Source organism: Mustela erminea, chromosome 18 (genome assembly GCF_009829155.1).
Source record: "Mustela erminea isolate mMusErm1 chromosome 18, mMusErm1.Pri, whole genome shotgun sequence".
NCBI classification, from domain to species: Eukaryota; Metazoa; Chordata; class Mammalia; order Carnivora; family Mustelidae; genus Mustela; species Mustela erminea.
This window is the reverse complement of record NC_045631.1, coordinates 35283082-35305787: the sequence shown is the minus strand read 5'-3', so window position 1 is coordinate 35305787 and position 22706 is coordinate 35283082. Positions and strand designations below refer to the sequence as shown.

General features: G+C 47.0%; 1 protein-coding gene across 2 annotated transcripts in view; it reads right to left on the bottom strand.

Moving 5' to 3' along the window:
- Nucleotides 1–264: 264 nt before the first annotated feature.
- CA10 (carbonic anhydrase 10) overlaps nucleotides 265–22706 on the bottom strand; it is a 509383-nt gene continuing 486941 nt past the window's right edge. For both annotated transcript variants that reach the window (XM_032321598.1, XM_032321597.1), the window contains exons 6-9: nucleotides 21003–21075; nucleotides 6554–6708; nucleotides 3973–4147; nucleotides 265–1546 (exon numbers count right to left, since the gene is read on the bottom strand). In XM_032321598.1, coding sequence (XP_032177489.1) covers nucleotides 1524–1546; nucleotides 3973–4147; nucleotides 6554–6708; nucleotides 21003–21075 — 426 coding nt within the window. In that variant the 3' untranslated portion in view covers nucleotides 265–1523. The remainder of the gene's footprint in view (nucleotides 1547–3972; nucleotides 4148–6553; nucleotides 6709–21002; nucleotides 21076–22706) is intronic.

Sequence of the window (22706 nt, the reverse complement as noted above, 5' to 3'; positions counted from 1 at the left end):
GGGGACCGTGACAGAAAAGGAAGATGGAAGTTTATTTTTAATTTGGCCACTGAACGAACATCAAAATCTTCCCTTCCAGCAGCTGAGCCTCTGTGTTTTCTCACCAGGGTATTAATTACCTGGTTCTGGGAACGGCCAGCCGGGCAGTTCCCGTGGCTCCGCGGCCCCAGCGGCCACAGCACCGCGGCTCGTGGACGCAGCAGGACTCAGAGGCTTCGGCAGGGAGCCTCCTCCTCCTCAAAAAACCACGACACAGGTATGGGCTAACTTGTTAAACACATTTATTGATTTCTTGACAGTAACCAAACACAGTGAGTGACCATTATAAACAAGGAAAGAAAGGCATTCGTTTGTATTTTGTGAGATCCGGCTGCACCTGGAGAGAAAAGACACCCCCTTCCCAGGAATTTACAAGGCAAAGTGCATTCCTTCAAGGGAGCATCACAGGGGTGGGAGGGGGATGGCAGTTTTGAAACGCAAGAAATCTGTCGCCTGCTGTCTCAGGCGGAAGCTCACCTTGTATGAATGATCGAGCCATGGAGTGGAATTAAAAGTTATACTTGCTTAGCAAATGCATTCCTGATTGCCACAAACTCAGTCAAAACTGGCTGCAAATGAACAGAACATGTAGATGAAGGAACAAGTGAAATCAAAGAATGCAGTTGTAATGGAATCAGGGCTTCGCCTGTAAGGAAGGAGAACAGACCAAAGGCGGAAAAATGAAATTAACTCGTTAAACACATTTATTGAGCTGTTAACAATAACCAAACACAATGTATGACCTTTGGAAAACAAGAAACAGTGAATGGATCGATTCTGATCTTGGCAAATCCTACTACAGATATGTGACGAAGAGGGGGAAATAATTCCATTTCTTTATAGTCTGCAGTGATATATATACAATGTGTATCTCTTCAAGGTCTGTCCTTTTCTTTTTAATTTTTTTGGGGGAGTAAACAGAAGAATAAGTGTCCTTGGCCAACTTTATCCTGGTTCACCTGTCACCAGAGGATCCTAGGATACCACCCGAGATAACTTGATGCCAAGAACAAAGTCCGCTTGATGCTGTCGGAGCTGTGTTTTCTCCTCTCTCTCTTTTGGAAGAATTTTGTATGTACAAAGGCTGAAAAGTCTCATTGGGTAGATTTATTAGTTCAGGAAAACAGTATCAAAATTGTAATCAGGTTAACTGGTTGTTTTCTTCTAAGACCTCTTTTGAACGAGCCTGTATTTTCTGAAAATTGACTTCCCATCCTGGAGGCCATGTGAGTGTGTCTATGTGTAGATATGTTGGCATGTGTGCCCCTGTGTGTGTGTGTGTGTGTGTGTGTGTGTCTGAGTGTGTGGAAGAGATGTGTTCCTCTGCCATGGTTTTGCAGATACTTTTCATGAAGAAAGGGCCAATCCAAAGAGTGAATGAGGCTTGAGGGAGAGAGGGAGAGAGAAGAAAGAGGGGGGCATTCTAGGTTACATCAATTCAAAGTTGTAGTATTTCTTCTTGAGATTCTTCTTGGTCTCGTTCCCTACTTGAGGAGCCATTCATTTACTGGAAGGAGAGAGAAAGGAAAACACACACACAAATAACACAAAACAAGGCATAGTTGAATTAATGCGCACAAAGTAAAGGGGCTTACTTGCCTAGGAGGACACAGCAAGCAGCAGGCAAGTGCAGAGTGAAGGTTTAAAGCTAGGTTTGGTCAATTTCCCAATATTCTTCAGCCACTATACTACACCACTGCCTGTCCCAAAGGGGACGGGACAGTTCTGTAAATTCTGAGTATGTGTCCCAACCACCCACTCTGCTTCCTCATAAACCTCTAGGCCCGACCCATCCCATAGGGTTGTTACTGGTCACAGGTGGCTACCATAAATTCAAATTAATTAAAATGAAAACTAAAAATTTAGTTGTGTTGCTTACTAGCCACTCTTCAAATGTCTGATAGCCACATGTGACTGGTTGCGACCATATACTGAACAATGTAGATATAAAACATTTCCAGAGTTGTAGAAAGTTCCAGTGGATGGCAGTGCTTTAGATGAGGGGACAGATGACAGCCCACAGACCAAATACAGCCTGTGATCTGCTGCTGGGGACTGGCCACACCCAATCATTTTCATATTGTCTATGGCTGCTTTCACTCTACAACATAAAAATGTAGCAGAGACTATATGACTCAAAAGCCCAAAGTGTTTACCAATTGCCCCTTATAGAAAAATTCTGCTACCCCTGCTCTAGACTGTGACCTCTGCATGGAGGGGGCCCTATCTGTCTTCATCCCCACTATATTCCCATCACTTAGCTAAGTGCCTGGCTAGGCTCATCATAACTACATGTTGAAAAAAGGGAAGGCTCAATGAAAGGCGTCTTTTTCTGGTAGTTCTGGCAGGAAGGGAACAGACAATTATAGTTTTGACACTTTGCATGTGTCTGACAGAAAAAAGAAAGAAGGAGATGCAGGGGAAGCAGGAGAGATAAAGTAGGGAACCAAGGGGCAGCTGTCTGGTAACGTCCATAGCCCCCATATTTGGTTGGCACATTATTGTTACAAAGGGCTTCCCCATCCAGGCTCTCATTTGCTCCTTGTGAGTCATGAAGTAGACGGTATAAAGACCGTCATGAAAGAAACCAGGTCCAGAGGGGAAATGACTTGGCTGGGTATACATGGTTTGGTAATGACAGAACCAGGCCAGGAGCTCAGATGTGTGGATTCCTTGTTGAAGATATCTCCACGACTCTGCTCTACCTCCATCTTCCTTTCTATGTTGAGATTTTACCAGAATGATCAAGAGATACTTAGCGTGCATAGGAAAAGAGAGAGAGCTATGTGTGGACAAGAGGGTTACAGGAGACAGGAGTCATTTTAAATGTCTCCTTTAGTAGGGAAAATTGTCACTTTTAGGGACATAGCACCGGAAGAAGATGTGCTCACAAGTGTTACCTCATTGGATCCCAATGGCCCGGCATCCAAAGTATTTGCTCCCCTTTTGGGAGGAAGGGAGTGGGAGTCCATTGTGCCCATAGCTAAAAGCTTGAATGCTTCTTGCTGTCCTGTTCTAACAGATAACATTGGAAAATCAGCCTCCCTGGGCCCTTGGGTAAAATGGCAATAAAAATGCTGTCTTATGTTAAGCAAAACAAGTCAGTCAGAGAAAGACAAATACCACACGATTTCACGTATATGTGGAATTTAAGTGATAAAACAAACGAGTAAAGGAAAAAAAAAAGAGAGTGAGGCAAACCAAGAAACAGACTAACTACAGAGAACACGCGATGTAAGGGAGGGAGGGTGAAGCAGGCGGTGGAGATGAAGCGGTGCACCCGTCGTGCTGAGCACCAGGTACCGCACGGCAGTGCTGTGTCACTATGTTGTACACCTAAAGCGGATATCACGCTGTATGTTAACTAGCTGGAGTTTAAAGAATAACATAAAGAAGAAGAAAAAGGAAACATACCTCCCTGGCTCCCATCCGTTTAGGGTCTTACGGTGCTGAATATACTAGAGGCTTTAGAAGAGGTCTGCAACTTTCTGCAATGTCCTTAGTGTGATGATTTGTAACTATGTACGCAGAAAAATGCATATAACCCTACGCCAAATATCCTTTCATGGGAGTACTTTCTTCCTTGTGAAGAATCTGTAACCCAGGCAGCTGTCCTAATCCTAATGTGGGCTTCGATAAAGCTTCCTTCCTCCCTCCCTTCCTTTTTTTTTTTTTTTAAATGCTGTGAACGGGAAGGCATTTGAAGGTTTGGCACCCCTCCCCCAGCCCCATCTCTGCCTGTCTGTCTCCATCTCTGCTTATCTCCAATGATACTGAGGTTTCACCAGCAGGAAAGCACCATACAAATGGAAGGTTGGGGTGGGGGGCGGTGGGGGTCTCACTGTCATTTGTGATCATGATCCTAACAAGAGGCGCCCCCCCCGCCCCCGCGCCCCGGCTGGGGCCCGTTGCCCTCTGCGCCAGTGCACCCACCTCTATACTGAAGTTTCTGGGCTCGGTTGTTGGGACAGTCCTTCCCCTGTAAACTGAAGTTGATGTTGGTGCGGATACAGCGGTTGTTGAGTGGCTGCACGGGTCTGAAGTTGTCACTCATGCTCAGGAAGATCTGAGACGGTTGGTTCTGGCTGAGCAGCCGTAAGGAATGCATCTGCGGAGAGAGACACAGCTGAGTCCCACCTACCCTCCTAAATGCACTAGGAAGGGAGTGGGACCGTGTGCCCAAGCCAGGCGGTCCTAGCTGCCTGGGACGGGGGACACGTGAGCACCGCAGAGACCCCTGTTTCATGGACTCGGGTTGCTGCGCCTCTGTGCATGGAACGAGCCTGGCTTCGTCCTCACCAGGTCATGCATGTCTCTGAGTAAGTCCTTTGCTCTCTCTTAAGCTCAAACACACCATCCGTGGAAGCAGGAAATCCATCTAGTTGTTCTCCAGAGTCCCTTTTCCCTCGGACACCTCATGGTTCCAGAACTTCCAATAATTCAGGGAATTCTATTCCTCCCACATGGGTGTTATCCACACCATAGTGATCAATCCAAGGGTCAAAGCTAAAGGAAGCTGGATCAATGCGGTTCCTCTTCTGGGACTATTGGGACCAGGTGGCTGGACTAAAGCGTTTTCTGCCATGTTCCAGCCCAGGACTGCAAAGCAAAGGAAGACTTTCCTGTCTCTAACAGGAAAGAAGAACAAAGCGAATGTGTAATGAGGAGAGAAAGAGAATGAAGAGGACAGACTTCTCGTGACTTCCCGACATTGATTTCTGATCTCAACTTCCATAAGATGTCCCAATATCTCTTGAATACCTCCTTTTTTCTAAGTAAGGCATCTGGAGGGGGTCACTTGTCACTAAAAGAATCCCAATCAACACAGATAGGGTTGGAGCCTTCAAATGGTTCATCTTATTGGGTTGTGAGTACTGTCCTGTCAAGGAGATTGGATTCTGGGGCACCCGGGTGGCTCAGTGGGTTAAGCCTCTGCTTTTGGCTCAGGTCATGATCCCGGGGTCCTGGGATCGAGCCCCGCATCGGGCTCTCTGCTCAGCAGGGAACCTGTTCCCACCCCCCACCCCCCGCCTGCCTCTCTGCTGACTTGTGATCTCTGTCAAATAAATAAAATAAAATCTTAAAAGAAAAAGAGATTGGATTTTGATTCCTTTGCTCCTCTTCCTTTTGAGTTTTATACACAGTTGTAGAATGCCAGAACCAGAGTGGGTGTCATGACTCCCCTGGTTATAAAAAGAGAAGCACATTCATTTCACATAAGTGGGGGGTGATGGTTGTGGGAATGCACAGTGAGCAGGGGCAAGGCGCGCACCCAGTGCTCAGACCTGGTTCTCAGGTAGTTCAAGGGCATATGAGTCCCATGAGATGTTCTAAAATACTTCACATTTCAACAGTTTGTGAAATGCTCAATATCCTCTGTCTCTTCTTAGTGACTGCACAGGTATGATCAATTTAAAGACCCTGACAAGCTTCCCAGTAAGGAAATCTATTTAACTTTTTTATTTTTATTTTTTTTTTATGTAGGCTCCATACCCAGCATGGAGCCCAACCCAATACCAGGCTTGAACTCAATGACTGTGAGATCGAGATCTGGGCTGAGATCAAGAGTTGGACGCTTAATTACCTGAGTCACCCAGTTGCCCCTATTTAACTTTTTAAAAATCTCTCTTTTTCAAATATATTTGGACACGCCATCCATTTTGCTCCCTTGCTGTTTGAACATAACGACTGCAGTGCACACTCTGGGAGCTGACCTTGCTGTCTTTTCTTATTCAGACATGTGGGATGCTTCTACAATTCATTCATGCTAAGCCATTTCAGATGCTGGTTTTCTTTTCCTTTTTTTTTTTAATTTAAAGATTTTGTTTATTTATTTGACAGAGATCACAAGTAGGCAGAGAGAGAGAGAGAGGAGGAAGCAGGCTCCCCGCCGAACAGACAGCAGGGCTCAATCTTAGGACCCTAGGATCATGATCTGAGCTGAAGGCAGAGACTTTAACCCACTGAGCCACCCAGGTGCCCCGAGATGCTGGTTTTCAAACCTAGTGTGTTGATTTCAGTTGTGGACCTCCAGAATTCATAAATTGAAATCCTAACTCCCTAGTATCCCAGAATCTGACCTGATTTGGAAATAGGGTCATCAGTTAAGATGAGGTCATTAGGGTGGACTCTAATTCAGGGTGACACAGGTGTCCTTATAAAAAAGGGGATTTGGGAAGAGACGCAGGGGAAGAATGCCAGATCAAGACGAAAGCAGGGTGGGCAGTGCTTCTAGGTACCAAGGAACACTGAAGATTCCCAGCCACCACCAGAAGGACAGGTGGGGAACAGATTCTTCCATACATCCCTCAGAAGGGGCCAACGTTGATGACTCCTTAATCTTGTATTTGTAGCTTCCAGAGCTGTGAAGCAGTACGTTTCTGTTGTGTAAGCGAGGAGTTTATGTTACACTCTGTCAAAGCAGTCCTAGCAAACTCATCAAAAGGCCCTCCATAAACCCAGCTGGGCTTGACGCCGTCTTCCCCATAAGCTGAAAGACCACAGAAGGGCTCACCTGCATCCTGGTTATATAGACGGGTTTGTTCATTATTATCCAACTTGCCGTCTCATAGCAGGGTGGGATAGTCATCGACCCATCATATGTAATGAAACTAGAGGTCTCTGGATATAGTTCCTCTATATTAAGTCCCTGTAGTAAATATGCATCATCTAGAGAAGGAAATCAGAAAGACATAAGAGTTAGGTTTCTTGAGAACAAGCTGGGATGGCTGATCATTTCTTTTTCTTTACAGATTTCAGAAGACTGTATCTGCCAGGATAGGCTACAAAAACGAGCAGCACCCCCCCACCCCCGATCTCAGTTATTTTCAACAACAGAAGCTTATCTCTTGTTCACATACACTTTCACCCTAAGTTGAAATGGAGGGAGCTTCCTCCACTGTCACTGCTGTCCACAATCTGGGACTCAGGCCCTGTGAGCAGCCGCCATCTAGACCCTTATGAGTAGCAATGACATAAAGCAACTAAGATGAAGCGTATGTTGGCTCTTAGCTCTCCCATCCCAGAAGGGGCACCTGTCACTTCTGCTCACATTTTGGTAGCCAAAGAGGTAACACGGCCAAGGCTGACATCAGGGATTCAAGGAGGAACATTTCTCCAGCAGGATGGGGCACCGAATATTGGTGAGGCCACAAGAATGACCCAAGTCCTTGCTTGTGGTCCCTGAGACCGAGACCCATAGCATTACGGTCATAACGAAATACACAGTTAAAGACTTCAGGGCCAACTGAAACATAGCCGGGTCGCCATTCTCATTTACTCCCTTTGCTTAATTAAAAGAACATTAAGAAAATACTTTCAGAAAAAAAAAGCAAATCAGGCTAAATCTATCATGAGATTCAACAGTTAAGTCCAACAACTTTCGATCTTTGTCGGTCTCTTCCCTATCGCACCCATGCACATAGCCTTTTCCCTTTTTATACCTATTTGAGGTAGTCCCATTCATATATATTTTACTATTAAATATGCTTTTTCAATTATGAAACTGACCTAAGTACATATCAGACTATATGGAGAAAAGAGAGACAACAAGAAGTTAATCAATACCTGAGTCATCTGAAGCAGTGGCCACAAGCATTTTGGCTTATTTCATTCTGATTTTTAAATTCGGTGCATGGGTTATACCTTTGTGAACACTGTAATGTACTGAAGTTTTCAAACACCCACAAATTCCAGTGAATGTCTCGCACCCTCCTCCTCTCTCTAGGATCCCTCCTCTTCTCTCTGCACACCCTTCCTCTCTTCTCCTGGCTTCTAAAACGCCGTGCCTGGTATTCCTATTTTTCTGGCCATTCTTTCTCAGGTTCTGTTGCTGGCTGCTGATTCTCCACCTGCTTCTCTCAGTGGAGACAAGCAGGGGACAAGTCCAAGGCTTTTTTTTCCTTCCTCACTCTTCAGTGAGCAGCCCATCTACCTCCGTGGCTTCCATTGTGCTCTGTATCCCAGTGATTTCAGATGATGAGTGTCCACCGCTGTGGCCGGTCTGGGAGGCCAGGGGAACCCAATGCCTGGCAGGTGGAGGGAAGAGCCTGTCTCCTCCAGTCCTCTTGGATTCTCTCATCTGTGTCCAACTCCCAATGGAAAAGGACTAACTTCTTCAGTGGTTGACATAACCTCTCAGGTTTAGGACTGTGCACGTATGAAGGTACAATAAGGGACTTTCACATACAGCTGGAACCTCACAATGACCTCTAAGACTGGTCAGGCAGATAGTAACATCCCCGCTGACAAGATCAGAGAGGCACAGTAACCTCCCTAATGTCTCAGAGCTGGCTGGGGACTACAGAGTAGGAACTGGAACCCAGCTCTCCTGACTTCCAGACCAAAGTCACTCATTCATTCAACACGTGTTGGAGAAGCACCAGCTGCTGCTGGGCATGGGGTTAGGGAGGGTCTGGGGAGAGAGCAGTGAACAAGGTAGATGCGGTGCCCACCCTCACTCTAGTGAGACACACAAAACCAGCCAAATAAATCAATGTGAGTTCTCCTATCATGTGGTGATGAGTACACCTCCGCCAGGCCTGTTCCTCCCTTCGGATCCTGAGCATCAGGGACGCTCACCCATTTTCCTGGGCAAAATCCTCCTTCCTTTCCCTTCTCTTCCTCCAGAAATTGCTCACTCAATTTTCTCCGATTAAAAAAAGAGTCATCTCTGCCAAGGTAACTTGAATTTCAGGGCTCCTTCCCTCATCAACAGAATTAAGAACCAATCAACTGATCCAGTGGTTTGGAATGATGTAAACAAGACCACTGTCTGCCTGCTTCCCCCCACAACTGCTCCTCCTGGCCTCTGACCACCCCGGTGGGGGAGGGTGCCTAATGTCTCCAGAGCTATGTCCACAGCATGACCACGAGACGGACAGAGTGGTCTCCGGCTGGATCTGGAGGCGAACCCTAGGAGAAAAGACTTTCTTTCACTTTGCATTGAAATGTGTCCACCCTCCCGTCTGAACACCGCAGACTCCGGACAAGCCCAGGAGAGACACGGTGACGGGACCACGGCTGCCCTAGGGGTCTGGACTCTGGCCTGTGGGGGCAGATGCTTCCCTACAAGGCCACGACGTCCAGAGCACGCACTGATGGGACGCTCCTAGGGAGTCCCATCCGGCGTCAACACAATCCTTTTCCGTGGCTCTGTTTCTTAAGCCCTTAAGACACGTCAATCACTGAGCCACGAGTGGGTGAGCACGACGTCGTTAAGTGAGTGCAGCAAGGAACCACGGCGACGGCGACATAGATCTGTGCTGGGAACAGGGAGAGGTGGTCACTTCTGCCTTGGGGGTGGGGACTCGGGAGAGTATTCATCGAGGAGCTGGGTCTGAGCTGCATTTTGAATGACAGGAGGTCGTCAGTGTGTAGCTGGCAGCAGGGTGGCTGTCAAGGACACTGTAGACATTCCTGCCAGGGAAAGAACTGAGGACGGAGGGAGAGAGGCACACTGGCTGAGGGTTGGGAGTGCCTGGAGCTGCAGGGGTGGGGAGGGGAGGGGTGTTGTGCAAAATGAGGCCAGTGGAGGGCACAGGCCACACGGGGGACATCCTACTCTGCACTGCTGGACATCCCGCAGGCAATGCGGAGCCACTGAAGGGTTTAGACCAGGGGAGTAGCAAGATCAGATCCGCACTTAATGGTGCCTGCCCTGGTCGGCGGTTTGGCCCGAAGAGGAACATACGGGAGGAGAGACGGAAGCATATTTGGCTCATTGTTACGAAAGGTCAATGTGATTTGTTTAACCAAGCTTGCACGCAGAGCATATTAGGTACTCTGGCGTGTGGCGATTACTGTATTTTATTTTATTTGGGGCGGTCGGGAGGAGGGAAGGAAGGAGGCGGTGGAGTGAGGGGCATTCCAGGCATGGCTGGGATAAAGGAAAAGAACATTGATGTTTCTCTGGAACCAGAAGCAGCCTCTGCACTGCATCCATGCTCGAGGCAAGTGTTGGGGTGTGTGTGTGTGTGTGTTGGGGGACAGGCGAGGAGCAAGACATTATGTTCCGAGATGTAACCCACACAGCAGGATGACAGCGTGCTTCCCAAACACTGTTGTGCCCATGTCCCCAACTCCATCCGCTGGCATCCTGCCAGGAGGTTCCTCTTCGCCCATGTCCCCCGAGAGATGCAACACTCCGACGGAGAACTTGGGCAGCTTGAGGGCCGTCTCGGCCTCCCACAATCCTTATTTGCCACTTGGTTCTTTCCATGAATCTTGCAGATTTCCACTTCACCTTTTGCCCTTCTTCTTCTTCTTTTTTTAAAAGATTTTATTTCTAAGTCATCTCTACGCCCAACACGGGGCTCAAACTCACAACCCTGAGATCAAGAGTTACGTGCTCCATGGACTGAGCCCGCCAAGTGCCCCACCTTTCTGCCCTTTTTATTTCCTCACACTCCAGAACTTGGAAAGACCCAGTGTGAAAAGTGTGAGCACTGGACTCAGACCTGAGTTTGAATGCTGACGGGGCTGCTCCCCTTCCGTGTGACCTTGGATGTGCAGGTAACCGTGTGAGCCTCGGTTTCCACATCTGTAGTATGCAGGTGGTTGGGTAGCCATAGAACTGAATGTATGTGTCCCCCTAAAATTCATATTTTGAAGTCTTAACCCCTGATGTGATAGTATTAGGAGGAAGGGCTCTGGGGAGATCATTAGATTGAGAGGACGGAGCCCTCTCGGATGGGATTAGCGCCCTTATAAAAGGGACCACAGAGAGCACTCTCACCCCTTCGTCCTTGCGAAGAGGCAACAAGATTTCCGCGACCCAGCAGAGGGCCCTCGCCAGACCCCAGCCACGCCGGCACCCTGATCTCAGAATTTCAGCCTCCAGAACTTTCTGTAGCTTGTACGCCACCCATCAGTGGTAGTTTAGGAATGCAGCCTAAAGGAACTGAGACAGAGTCCTTGCCTCTGAGCTGTTTGAAGAACAAATAAGACTACACTTTCCAGTGCAGATGGTCCCCACCTTCGGATGGTTCAATTTACGATTCAACTTTATATTGGTCTGAAAGCCATCCTCCTTCAGTAGAAATCATACTCCAAATTGTGAATTTGGATCTATTCCCAGGCCAACCGTCCTCTCCCGGGATGCCGGGCAGCGAGCCAAGGCTCCCTGTCAGCCCCCGGAGCGTGAGGGGTCCATGGCTGGGAACCTCCTGCCGTTCTGTACGCACACACAACCATCTACATTCAGTTTCCCACTTTCAGCGCAGTATTCAATAAATTGCATGAGATAACCAATGCTTCGTTATAAAATAGGCTGCGTGTTAGATGATTTGCCCCACTGCAGGCGAGCATAAGGGTTCCGCGAACATGCGTGAGGTCAGCCGGGCTGGGCTGTGATGTTTGCCACTAGGATGTTTTCAACTTACAATGGGTTTATTGAACGGAACCCTAAGGTAAGCCAAGGAAGATCCGCACCTGGCACAGGATCTGGCATACGGCACTGGGCAGCACTGAGGTCACCACCCCCCTTCCTTTCCCAGAATGACCTCTTCCCTGGGATAAACACTGCTTGAGCTCCCTGAGGTCTCCTGGTGCTCCCCAGCTGGGTTAGGGTCTTCCTTTGTCACTGTATTTATTGAGTCACTGCCAATAATTACTCTATTTAAATGTCCCCGCCACCCTGTAAGCCTTTGGGAGAACAGCTTCTGTCTTTGACCTCAGAATCCCCAGGCATCTGCATGGGGCCCACCACATAGTGGGGTGCTCAAGGAACACTGGAGGAATTGGTAAAACAGTTTCTGCCCCACATCTCCACCTGCTGATGGTGCTGGGCAGAGGCTCAAGGAGGAAGAGGCAGCATCATTCGTCAGATGATGGAGAAAGATTTGTGAGGCTCCAGTCCATACCCCTAGCTTAAATACATGCTGCCCACTCCTCCCCTCCAAATAGGGCACCCCACCCAAGATATCAGGGCAGGAGTGAGACTACTGCCTGTCTCCGCCTGGCATCCCCATGTTCCCACACCAAACACATCTGTTTACACTACTGTATTTACATTCCTGACATCAGCGTGCATTTAACATGTCATGTTTATCCCCACGACTCCCCCCACTCTGCCTCGGGCTGCCGTTAAGTCAGTGTTCCAGCTTCTAAGGATTGGAAATTGAGAACCACAGGCTACCTGTTTACATCCTCTGTTCTCCCCACGGAGACTTGCTTGGTGCATTTGGTGGGATAAAGGCCATGGAAGCTGAGAAAAGAATATGGACAAACCCTGCAGTGTCCAGCCCTGGGGTCAAGGAATGCTGTGGTGCATTCTAGGGCTGATCAGCTCAGGAACAAACGATCGCCCACTCCCTCTGTCTACGCAGCAGCTGGCAGAAAACCGTCAGTGTGTGCTTGTCACCATTACCCTCCAGGCCCTGAGACAAAAAGGAACCTGAGAATGAACGCACTTGGTGGTGGATTCTGCTCACTGAACCTTCATGGGTCCGTGTATTCATCAGTAAGGACAGCAAAGATCTAGGGGTCAGAGTTATTTGTGGATGGAGAGATACAGAGTTGAGGGGAAGCTCAGAGACCAGTGGGGTGGTCTGTTTGGGTTAAGGATATTTACTGAAAGGAAGCGATGGAAGAAGTTCAAATAAATTTTCATGTTTAAAGAGAGGTTTTCTGGGGCAGCTGGGTTGAACGTCTGCCTTTGGCCTGGATCATGATCCCAGGGTCCTGGGATCGAGCCCAGCATCGGGCTCCCTGCTCAGCGGGAAGCCTGCTTCTCCCTCTCCCACTCCACCTGCTTGTGTCCCTTTTCACTGTGTTTCTCTCTGTCAAATAAATAAAAAAATCTTTATTAAAAAATAAAGATCTTCTTTCTTTCTATCCCCCCCATTTTTCTGCCTTGTCTTTTCTTACCATCTTTCCATCCACCTAACTTCTGTCGATCCAAGCGTCATATGAGAATGTAGCTTAGAGGGGGCAAAGCCCTGGACTTCAAACACAAATCCTGATTTGAGTTTCAGTGCCACTTGTGGCTTTGCCAGGAACTTCTTCCTTGGTGGATAAGTCCCATGACCTCTTACTGTAGGCACTAGACTACTACGCTGGAAAATGCTCAAGTCATCTTCAGGCGAGAACAGTCTCTGGACCCCCAAACATCCTTCAACATAAGCTTCTGTAGATGCATCTATCCTTGGTCGGTCCAACTTCTGTGATTCTTTATGCATCGGCTACATCTCTATAGTACAGGAAGGCCCCTGGGAGAATCACTAGGGAGAGATCAGTTACCTGCAGTTCGTAGCCCGATTTTGTTCTTTGAAATGAGTGGAGAAGTTGACAGATGTGCTCTTAATTTTATGACGTGCTTTTACCAAATCTGTGATTTATCTTACGCTGAGTTCTCAGGGATGGATACAACTCTCATGCTGAGATTTTCCTTCTTTTTTTTTTTCTAAAGATTTTATATATTTATTTGACAAAGAGAGGGAGAAAGGGAGAGAGAGAGAGAGAGAGAGAATAAGCAGGGGGAGGGGCAGGGGGAGAAGCAGACTCCCACCGAGCAAGGAGCCGGAAATGTGGGACTCGATCCCAGGACCTTGGGATCATGACTTGAGCCAAGGGCAGACGCTTAACCCACTGAGCCACCCAAGTGCCCCATTTCTTCCTTTCATTTTTTAATAAGAAAAATGTACTGGGGCACCTGTATGGCTCAGTGGGTTAAAGCCTCTGCCTTCAGCTCAGGTCATGATTCCAGAGTTCTGGGATCGAGCCTTGCATTGGGCTCTCTGCTCTGCGGGGAGTCTGCTTCCTCCTCCTCTCTCTCTCTGCCTGCCTCTCTGCCTACTTGTGATCTCTGTCTGTCAAATAAATAAATAAAAATCTTTAAAAAAAGAAAAAAAAATGTACTACGATGACATGCCTAGAACTGAATAGTGGGAGAATCCTTCCCTCTGTCTGAGCTTCAATGACAGACTCTGTTAAGTGTGTCATGTTTGCTTATGTGGATTTAACATCACCTGGCGCCCTGCTTATGAAGTTCCCATTTGGAGAGAGCGGTACCAACAAGCAAAGGACACAGTGTTTCCGGAGATCGATACCGGGCTGGCTTCTGATCAATAAGGAACTATTTGGCAATTTTCTCATATAGAATGACATTTCCTCTTGGAATCTGAGGCAAATCCGAGTGAGCTGAAGAAAGGCAATTACCAAAGAATAAAGTAATATGATTTTTTGTTGTTGTATACCAATCGCCCTGAGAATTGGAGTCGTGGAGGGAAGCCCCCCCGCCTTTCCTGTCCCTCATTTCCCGGAGTTTCTACTTAGATTGCAACATGGCAAATGGTTGCTGCATTTCTCGTTCCCTGAAAAACATTTCCAAAGCCATTCTTTTGAAATGAAAGTACAAGTTCAATTAAGCACAGAGAAAGGCACCAGAAGCAATGTGCTTAAACTCCTGGGTATACTTGGTCACACCCAATACCACGGCCGTCTGAGGAGCAGGAGCCCAGAAGGCTTCCCAAGGACCTGAGAGGTACAAGTCGCTCTCTTCTTGCGTTTAGCTGGGGTCAGGGCAGGGGACCAAACCAAAATTATAAAGAGGCAAGACAGAAAAAAAAAAAATGTTTTAAGGGGCTCATACTGTGTGTAAAAAAACACGTTTAAAATCTCTCCTCCAAGTGCCTTTGGTTGTGTATCTTTTTTATTTCCTTGGAGGGAATAATTTAAGACAATAGCAGGATCTTTTTAAATTTGGACTCTGGGATCTTTTGGATTCCTCCTGGGCTTTAGTTCACCACTGTATTTACAATCAGTGAAATGAACAGAGTATACGAAATTGAAAGGGAATGAAGCCCCCGAAATGATACACTGTGCTAGGATATCAGAAGAAAGTCTTCATTTGTGGGTAATGTTTTATTAACTACTCCCTGTTCCGCATTTAAGAAGGCTCTTTGCACTCCATTAGTTATTGGTTTCACCCTTGAAAATATCATAAAATCTCTCTTAAAAAGAAATAACGTCAGCTTGGTGAAATCAGGTGGATAGTAACATGATAAGAATGTTACCCTTTATGCAATTGGAGCTCTGCAGGTGCTAATTAAATAACACAAGGAAAATGGAGTGATATTGGCATTCTTGCAATATACCACATTAAAAAATTAAAATACTTCGAGTAAATTACTGATATCTCCTCCAGAAAATCCGTTCAGAGAATCCATTTTTCAATGTCATGATTTCAGTCTTGACCCCCAGTCTATTGAAGGGGAATTTAACTTTAATAAAATGGATTTTCTTTAGAAGACTTTCTAAATTCAGTCTGAAATTAATTCTGGCTGGTCTTTTCCATTGTCGGTCCTGGTTTGTGAGAGTGTTTTATAAGGTTTGCTCAGACATATAAAAGCTAAGCTTCCAAGGAAAGTAGAACCTCTCTAGGCCATTACTAGCTGCTGCATGGCTTCATAGACAGGAACTGGGCGTCATGTAAATAAGTCATATTGTGTGCCCAGGATTGTATTCGCCGAGAACATAGTTTTTTATTTGGCATTTTGGTGACCTATATCCCACCCTTCAGGAAGCTGGATTTGACCACCATGTGCCTTTGGACAATTTAGGAACACCCAAAGTAATGTACTTCGTTTATACCAGTCATTGTCTAGGCCATGGACTGATTGCCTTGCTTAATCCTGACCCCAACCCTCTCAACATCAGAGTAATTATCTTCATTTTACTGATGAGGAAATCATGACTTCAGAGTCAGTAAGAAACTTGCCTGAAGTCACACAACCAAGGAAGTAGTAGAGCCAGGAGCCCGGGTCTGCTACATTCCATCTCTCCTCGCTAGAGCACACTGCTTTCTGTAAGTACTATGGTTTCACCACCGTGGTATTTGGCTTCCAAAATTTCCAGTCCTTTTGGCAAGATTCTCCTTGTTTGCTTTTACGGATTCCCTGGCATTGATTTTCTTAACTGGCTCAATAGAATGATTTTGCACAATTCCTTTTTCTCCTAGTCCTCTAGTCTGTGACCAACTCAAGCAATGGACTGTGTACCTACTAGTTGCTGTTTTGTGGTCATTCTGCCTCACCCTTCCATACTTGTTCCCACTCAACCGGAACCTTTCCAGCTAGCTGATGAGACAGACATGCAAGAGCCTCTTCCAGGGTGGGACTTAAAAGATATCTTTAGCAATGATTTGCAATCCTAAGTCATGAGGCCATGTCCCATCTCTCTCCTCTATTTATTTTCACTCATTTCACCCAAGTTTAAATGCCATCTGGATCCCAGTGACTTCTACATTTTTATCTGCCATTCTCTCTCCTGAAATCCAGACTCGTGTATCGAACTACCCACTCCTCACCTCTTCTTGGATGCCCAATAGACATCCTAAGCTTACCACGTTTGAAACTTCTGATTCCCTTCCCTACCCACTAATAGGCTTCATCGCAGCCTTCCCCAGCTCCACTGATGGGAATGTCTTCCCTCCAGGTGCTTAGGCTAAAGGCTGTACAGTTATCATTGACTCCTCTCTTTTTCTCACAATGTAAATACAACCTATCAAGAAATCTCATGGCTCTCCTTCAAAATATACCTAATCATTCCTCACCATCCCTTTCACATTGGCCTGGGATCATGACTGACATTGTTGAATCATTTGGATGGTTGCAATTATCTCCCAGCATTGACCCTTGTCCCTCTACAGCCTCTTTCCAAATATGTAACCAGAGTGATCCTTGTCAGCAGATCATGTCACTCTCTGCTCAAAGTCTTAGACTGATTTCTCGTTATAATGGCCTCCAAGAGAAAGACTGTTGGGGAGGACTGACCCATCTGGAACAAAAGCCTATGTCTTCTCGGGTAACTGTGTGCTAACGAAGGTAGTGCTACAGTGTCCTTCTGCATGATGCTGATTTCCACCAGTGTTCCCATTCCATGGCACAGGCAGGAGTTGCAGAAAGCTTGGGATGGGATGAACCAGAACTTTCAATGTGTCTACAAGTTCTATGGTTAGTTTCTGTCCCTTCCAAATGGAAACAAATGCAAAAAGCAAGGAGATGGCTCTTGAAACTGAACCAAAGATAGAATTAAGGAAAAAACCATGCTGCCTAGTTTCATGCAATGCAAAAGTACCATCATTACAACAAGGTTTAAGACCTCAGAGCTAAGGTTTTCTCCATCCCTAGAGAGGAAGTATGATGGGGAAGACGAGGGCATAGAAAAGTTCCCAGGAGGACCTGTGTTCGAATCCTTGCTCTCTCACTATGAAAGGCTAGATTATTGTTTAGGAAGTGTTTACTTCCTTCCCATCCTGACCTCCACGGGTGGATTTTGATGTTGGCTTGGCCAGGTCTCTTGTTTTGGCCAGTTGAAAACGGTTAGAAGTGATGGTTTTTGAGTTTCAAGCCTAAGCCTTAAGGAATATCACATATTTCCGACCTCCACCATGAGAAGTACTTGCCAAGGGTATCTATCCTGATCCCATAAAAGAAGGGCCATGTGGAGCCAAGCTGCCCTGGCTGACCTGCAGGCCTGCAGCTGCGATGGGAGAAATCAGTGCTTCTTGTCGAATGCTTGTTCGTTGTGCAGAAGCTGCTGACTTATACAGCTACTTACTAAATGGGCGTCCCTGCCACATCGCTTCACTTCTTTTGTTTCCTCAGATGTAAACTGGGACGGCCATCAGACCCACTTTGAAGGTGGGTACTTTCACCAGCTGGGTGCCCAGTGACGGTGAGCACCAGGGGTGCTGCCCGAAAAGCTAGCAGCCCAGAGCCTGAGATGGGGAAGTGTTCAGTTGTGTCCTTACTCGTGAGGCTCAGCACGCGGCAAAGTGGATGGTGCCACGTCTGAGTGAGAGGGACAAGTTGAAGCTGTGCCGGGGTGTGGTTCTGGGGAGCAGCAGAGTGGCTGGGGGTCGAGTTCAGGTGTCCTTGTGTAATGTGGTTGGGTGCACGTGGGGCCGGGGATCAATTTCCTTCCATCTCACTCAGAAGTATGGAAGCAGGAGACTGATGGATGTCCCTGAGCAGGTCGTGTTGTCTCCCCCGGCACTCCGGGGCTAACGCCATCATGTCTCCAGAGCCCCCTGCGGAGGCTTCTGGGCTTGTGTTTCCCAACCACAGGCTGCTTCCTAGTGAATGATTCCCGTTTCAGAACATCCTTCCACTTGCCACCAGGCCAATCTTCCGCAGGCTGGCTGCCTCAGGGACTTGAGCAGATGGAAGAGTGCTGGTGCTCTCCTGCTGAGCAAATCAGTCCCTTTCGGCCACAGTGTCCTGGGCGTAGTGGTGTCGAGGCCATTCCCACTGGTAGGGCCATCATTATCCCTGCGGCTGTGATAAAGCTGCTGCCAGGAACACCTCCATGATTGCCCAGAGTTTAAGAGCACAAATGCCTGTCATTAGGAGGCCTCAAGCAGTTACCGCTCCCCACGTGGGGTCTCTTTATCTTGCTTTCATTCCCTTTCTTTTTCCTTGGCCATGACAGATAGATTATGAGGGACTGAAGGAGACAGGCTGCTCCCACTCCCTTCCATTTGCATTTCTAGGGCATTTCTTCAAATCGGTCTTCTGCCTAGGCTCCTCGGAAGGCATCAAGACCCCTCAAGACCCAAACCACATCTCCTGTCACTCCCTCTGTCCCTGTCACTGCTATGGCAGGGGCCACACATGCCTCCACTAATTCTCTTTAATGCTCTTCACAGCCCTTGTATGCTCTCCTCACTTTGGACGGCACTCTTTGTGCTTGGATTATCCTCCTTCCCTCCTTTTTTTCCCTGCTTCCGGCCCGTCTTCCTCCTTCCTCCCCTCCCCCCACTCCTCCTCTGCACACGTCTCTCTTTCCCCAGCAAATAGTCATTCATCTATTCAGTCCTTATCGACATGGCGCCTGCTTTGTGCAACCTTGCCATGTATTCTAAGCAGATTTTCTGCGATCCCAAAGATTTCTCTTTAGATTTTTCACACTGTGCTTGTTACAAAAATGTCTACAGTGCCCTACAATCTGTCTCTCCGCCTAGCAAGTGAGGACCTGGTGGACAGAAAAAGTGTTCCATTGATCTATCTCATGGCACCTAGGAGCCTCTCAGTAAGGATTTGTGGCGTGAGTGAGCGAACAGCTGAAGGATAGTCTTGGGTTTTCACACTGCTAACCCACTTCAGCTATGGCCGAAGTGTGTCCTTCTCGGTTCCCAGGGAGCTGATGGGGCAGCAGTCAGTGGGGATGCTTCATTCCAAAGAGGTGAAGCTGAAATTTCCCTCAGCTGCGAAGTGGCCATCCGCCATTGGTCCCAACGAGACCTGTCCCACTGGCTCTCCAGCCCCTTGTTTGCCCCAGAACTGGTACCTGTTCCTGAGGAAGGCCACCCTTCCATAGCATGGACCCGATGGATGCTTTCACTTTCGGCAGCAGCCATGTCACTTAATAGGCATCAGACCCGTGTTGGGGGTGGGGTGGGGAGGAAAGTCCCCCTAATGATGGACTCTGCAGCTGGCAATTGGTTAGAGTGGGTGTTGGGGCTTAATGTGCAATTTCATGGTTTTTCATGGTCTCTACACTGCAAATTTGAGATGATTGAAAAACATTTTATTTAATTTTCATGCTTTTTTAATCAAAAAAGTTAAAAGACTAATAATATTTTATGGGCAGTTAAAAATGTGCTATTTGCACAGGAGACAGAAATGCCTTCCCCAGAGGAGCAACCTGAGTGGGCACCCAGAGAGGACTCCACGAGGGCTCTGCTGAGGAAGGGTGGGATGGTCTTGGAGACAACTCATTCTTTCAGGTGATGTCCATCTAGGTGCCCTGGGATTCTCCAAGTTCATTCACCACCCTACACTCCATCCTTTTCATATGGAAGTGACTCGGGAGTGAGCACCTTGTGGGGAGGGCTGGGGTCAGGCCATCTTTACCTTTGGGGAGCCTTGCCTGGTGTCTGTCAGGGGCAGAGGTGCAGAAAATGTTTTCTGAATGAATAAATGAAGGAATGTTTTCCATACTCCCCCTCTGGCAGTCCAAGGGGAGACCTGAAAGCATTCACTCTGTCTTTTCCCCATCGCCACTGGAAGCAGAAGCAGCAGGCACAGCTGAGCTCCTCGTTTGGCAGAAGGGGACTCTGAAGGCATGTGGGTCTAAGAATGTTGGCATGCCACTTTTTACTTCAGTGAAGTCATTATTTACTTAATGCTTAATTCAAAAATCCCAGACCCAGAAGGACCCGAGAAACTGGGAGTTCAATTTCTTCACTTTACAGATGAAGAAACAGAGTTAACATGGAAGAGGCTCCTTGTTGGGACTTGAATCCCACTTACGTGCTCCCTCCGAATTAGTTAAAAAAAAAATACTTTTTTTTTTTCCCTGTAAAACTTTTTTTCATCTCTTGTCGTGAGCTGTAACTCTTCCCAAATTCTGGGATTGCTTTGGGAGAAGTAGCCCCTTTTTCCTTCTACCCCCTGCAACTTTGCACAGTTCTCGTTTTTCTGCTTAAGGATTCTGGGGATAAAACACTCTGGAAACCCAAAGAAATGGACAAAGTCCTCTAGAGAAGTAGAGCACATACAGCAATGCAGAAAGATGCCCCAGTCTGAAAAGGGACCCAGGGACACAGAGAAGGAGATTTGATCCAGCTCTGGAAATGTTGAGGTTAAAGCCAAACTACCTGGTGAATGCTTTTTCAATCATATAATTGGCAAAGTCCCAAATGTGGCCAGCTGATATGGCGGAGTTTGTCAGCTAGTAGAGTCCCCCAGCTCATTACCAATCCATGGGATAACGATGACCATCATCATAATAATCATTATCGCCTTAGACAGGCGTGGATGACAAAGGCACCCCGGGGACGTCCTTTTGAAATGAGCTGCTTCTTAGCCAACCCTGACTCTCCAGAGTGACTTTCTAGAGAATTAGAGGATCATGAAGCTGGAAAAGGCCCTCTAAGATCATCAGTTCTGGCTTTCTGCCTCCAGACAGGACTAACCTTTATAGAAGAGTTGCTGTATAGGAAATCGAACCAAACTTACTTTTATATGTTATTCTTGTGATAGTATCTCTGTTGAGCATTCGATTAAGAAATGGGTTTGATGAATCAGAAACCTAGGAGAGAAAAGAAAATATTAACGACTGGGCTGTGCTATCCTGGAATACACATGCCTCTGTACATTCACTTATTCATTCGTATTCACTGAGTGCCTACCCTGTGCCAAAGAGCATAGTGGCTGGAAATTTAGACAGTCAAGGCACACACTCTGCTCTCAAGAAATCCTAGTCTAGAGAAAGAAGACAGGTGAGTAAATGAATGGTTGTAATGAACTATGAAGATTGCTATGATAGAGTTGCAGGCATGATGATATTAAGGGAAGACCATCCACCTGGGGAGTCTGGGGAGCGGAGTGAGCTGGTTCTTGAGGGATGGGTGGAAGCTATAAGGTGCTTTGCTAGTAGAGTATGTAAAGGAAAAAGGGTAAGGAAATAATTGCATACAGAGGATCTGTGCATATGGACACAAGAGTGAGAACAAGGTATGCTCAGGCAAGTACTTCTATGTAGCTGTTGCTGAGGGTACAGGGGAAGGATGGAGGGTAAGGCAAGAGAGGTAGGCAGGGGCTAGCTCATATGAGGTTTTGAATGCCATGGGGGGATATTTAAGCTCCATTCTGTAGGGATGAGAAAACATCAACAAGTTTTAAGTAGAGGGTGGGGAGTGACATTTTAGGAAGGGGCCAGTTACTCTAAGAAGACAGTGAGAGAGTACCCAGAATAGAAGCATCAGGGGATGAAAAAAATCTCTAAGACATAACATAGACCCTTATATCACTGCTTATTATTACATGACTCAAATGTATCATAAGCCATGCCATTCTGTCATCCAATCATCCATCCATCCATCCATCCATCCATCCATCCATGTGCTCATACATCCAATAAATATGTACCAAATGCTTAGTATGGGCCAAACTAGATGACCAGGGATCAGTTCCCATTTTGGACTCAGGCCCCAGGTCTCCAAATTCCTTCTTTGGGAGAACAAGGCAAAGTTCAAGGGGCTCAAGCCAGAGGACCACCATTTAGAGACTGTGATGTGCCCCCACTTAACTGTGTACCCTGTTTCTTAAAAACCTCCCTTCTCCTCAGTCTTTTCCAAGGTGCAAGGGTTCGTCTCAGTCGGTTCTCTCCTACCTCTCTCAGCCCTGCTCTGTAATTTACGCCTCAGCTGCTAATCAGATGCTGTGACACATCAGTATTTTAAATCTTATTTATTCTGAGGGTTGGAGAAATTGCAGCAGATGATGATTCTTATTAGATAAGCAACAGGTAATTTTTAGTTTGGAGAAAGCTCAGTCTGTTTATTTTCCCTCCATCTGTCTCTCCTTTCCCACACAGTTTCCTGGATGTGCTGTGGTGAGACACACTCTGGGGGGCAGGGGGGGAGATCTGTGAGTGACAATGCTCAGTGGAGTTTGTTAGAGCCCCCCCCCCCAATGGAGAAAAGTCCCAAGGCAAACACTGCTGCTCCCAGAAGTTTTCAGGGTCAAATTTAGCTTCCCCTTTGGCCTCCTCTTTGGCCATTTGAAACATAGCTTGATGCTGCCTGTTTGTGCTAATTCACATGAGAGGGGAGACAAAAATACACTGTCATGGTCAGTAAGGAATGTGCCATGCCCCTTGTAGCTTGGGCTCCTGGTCCCCAGTGAGTCTGGACAGCACGAATGTTGGGATTGGACCGT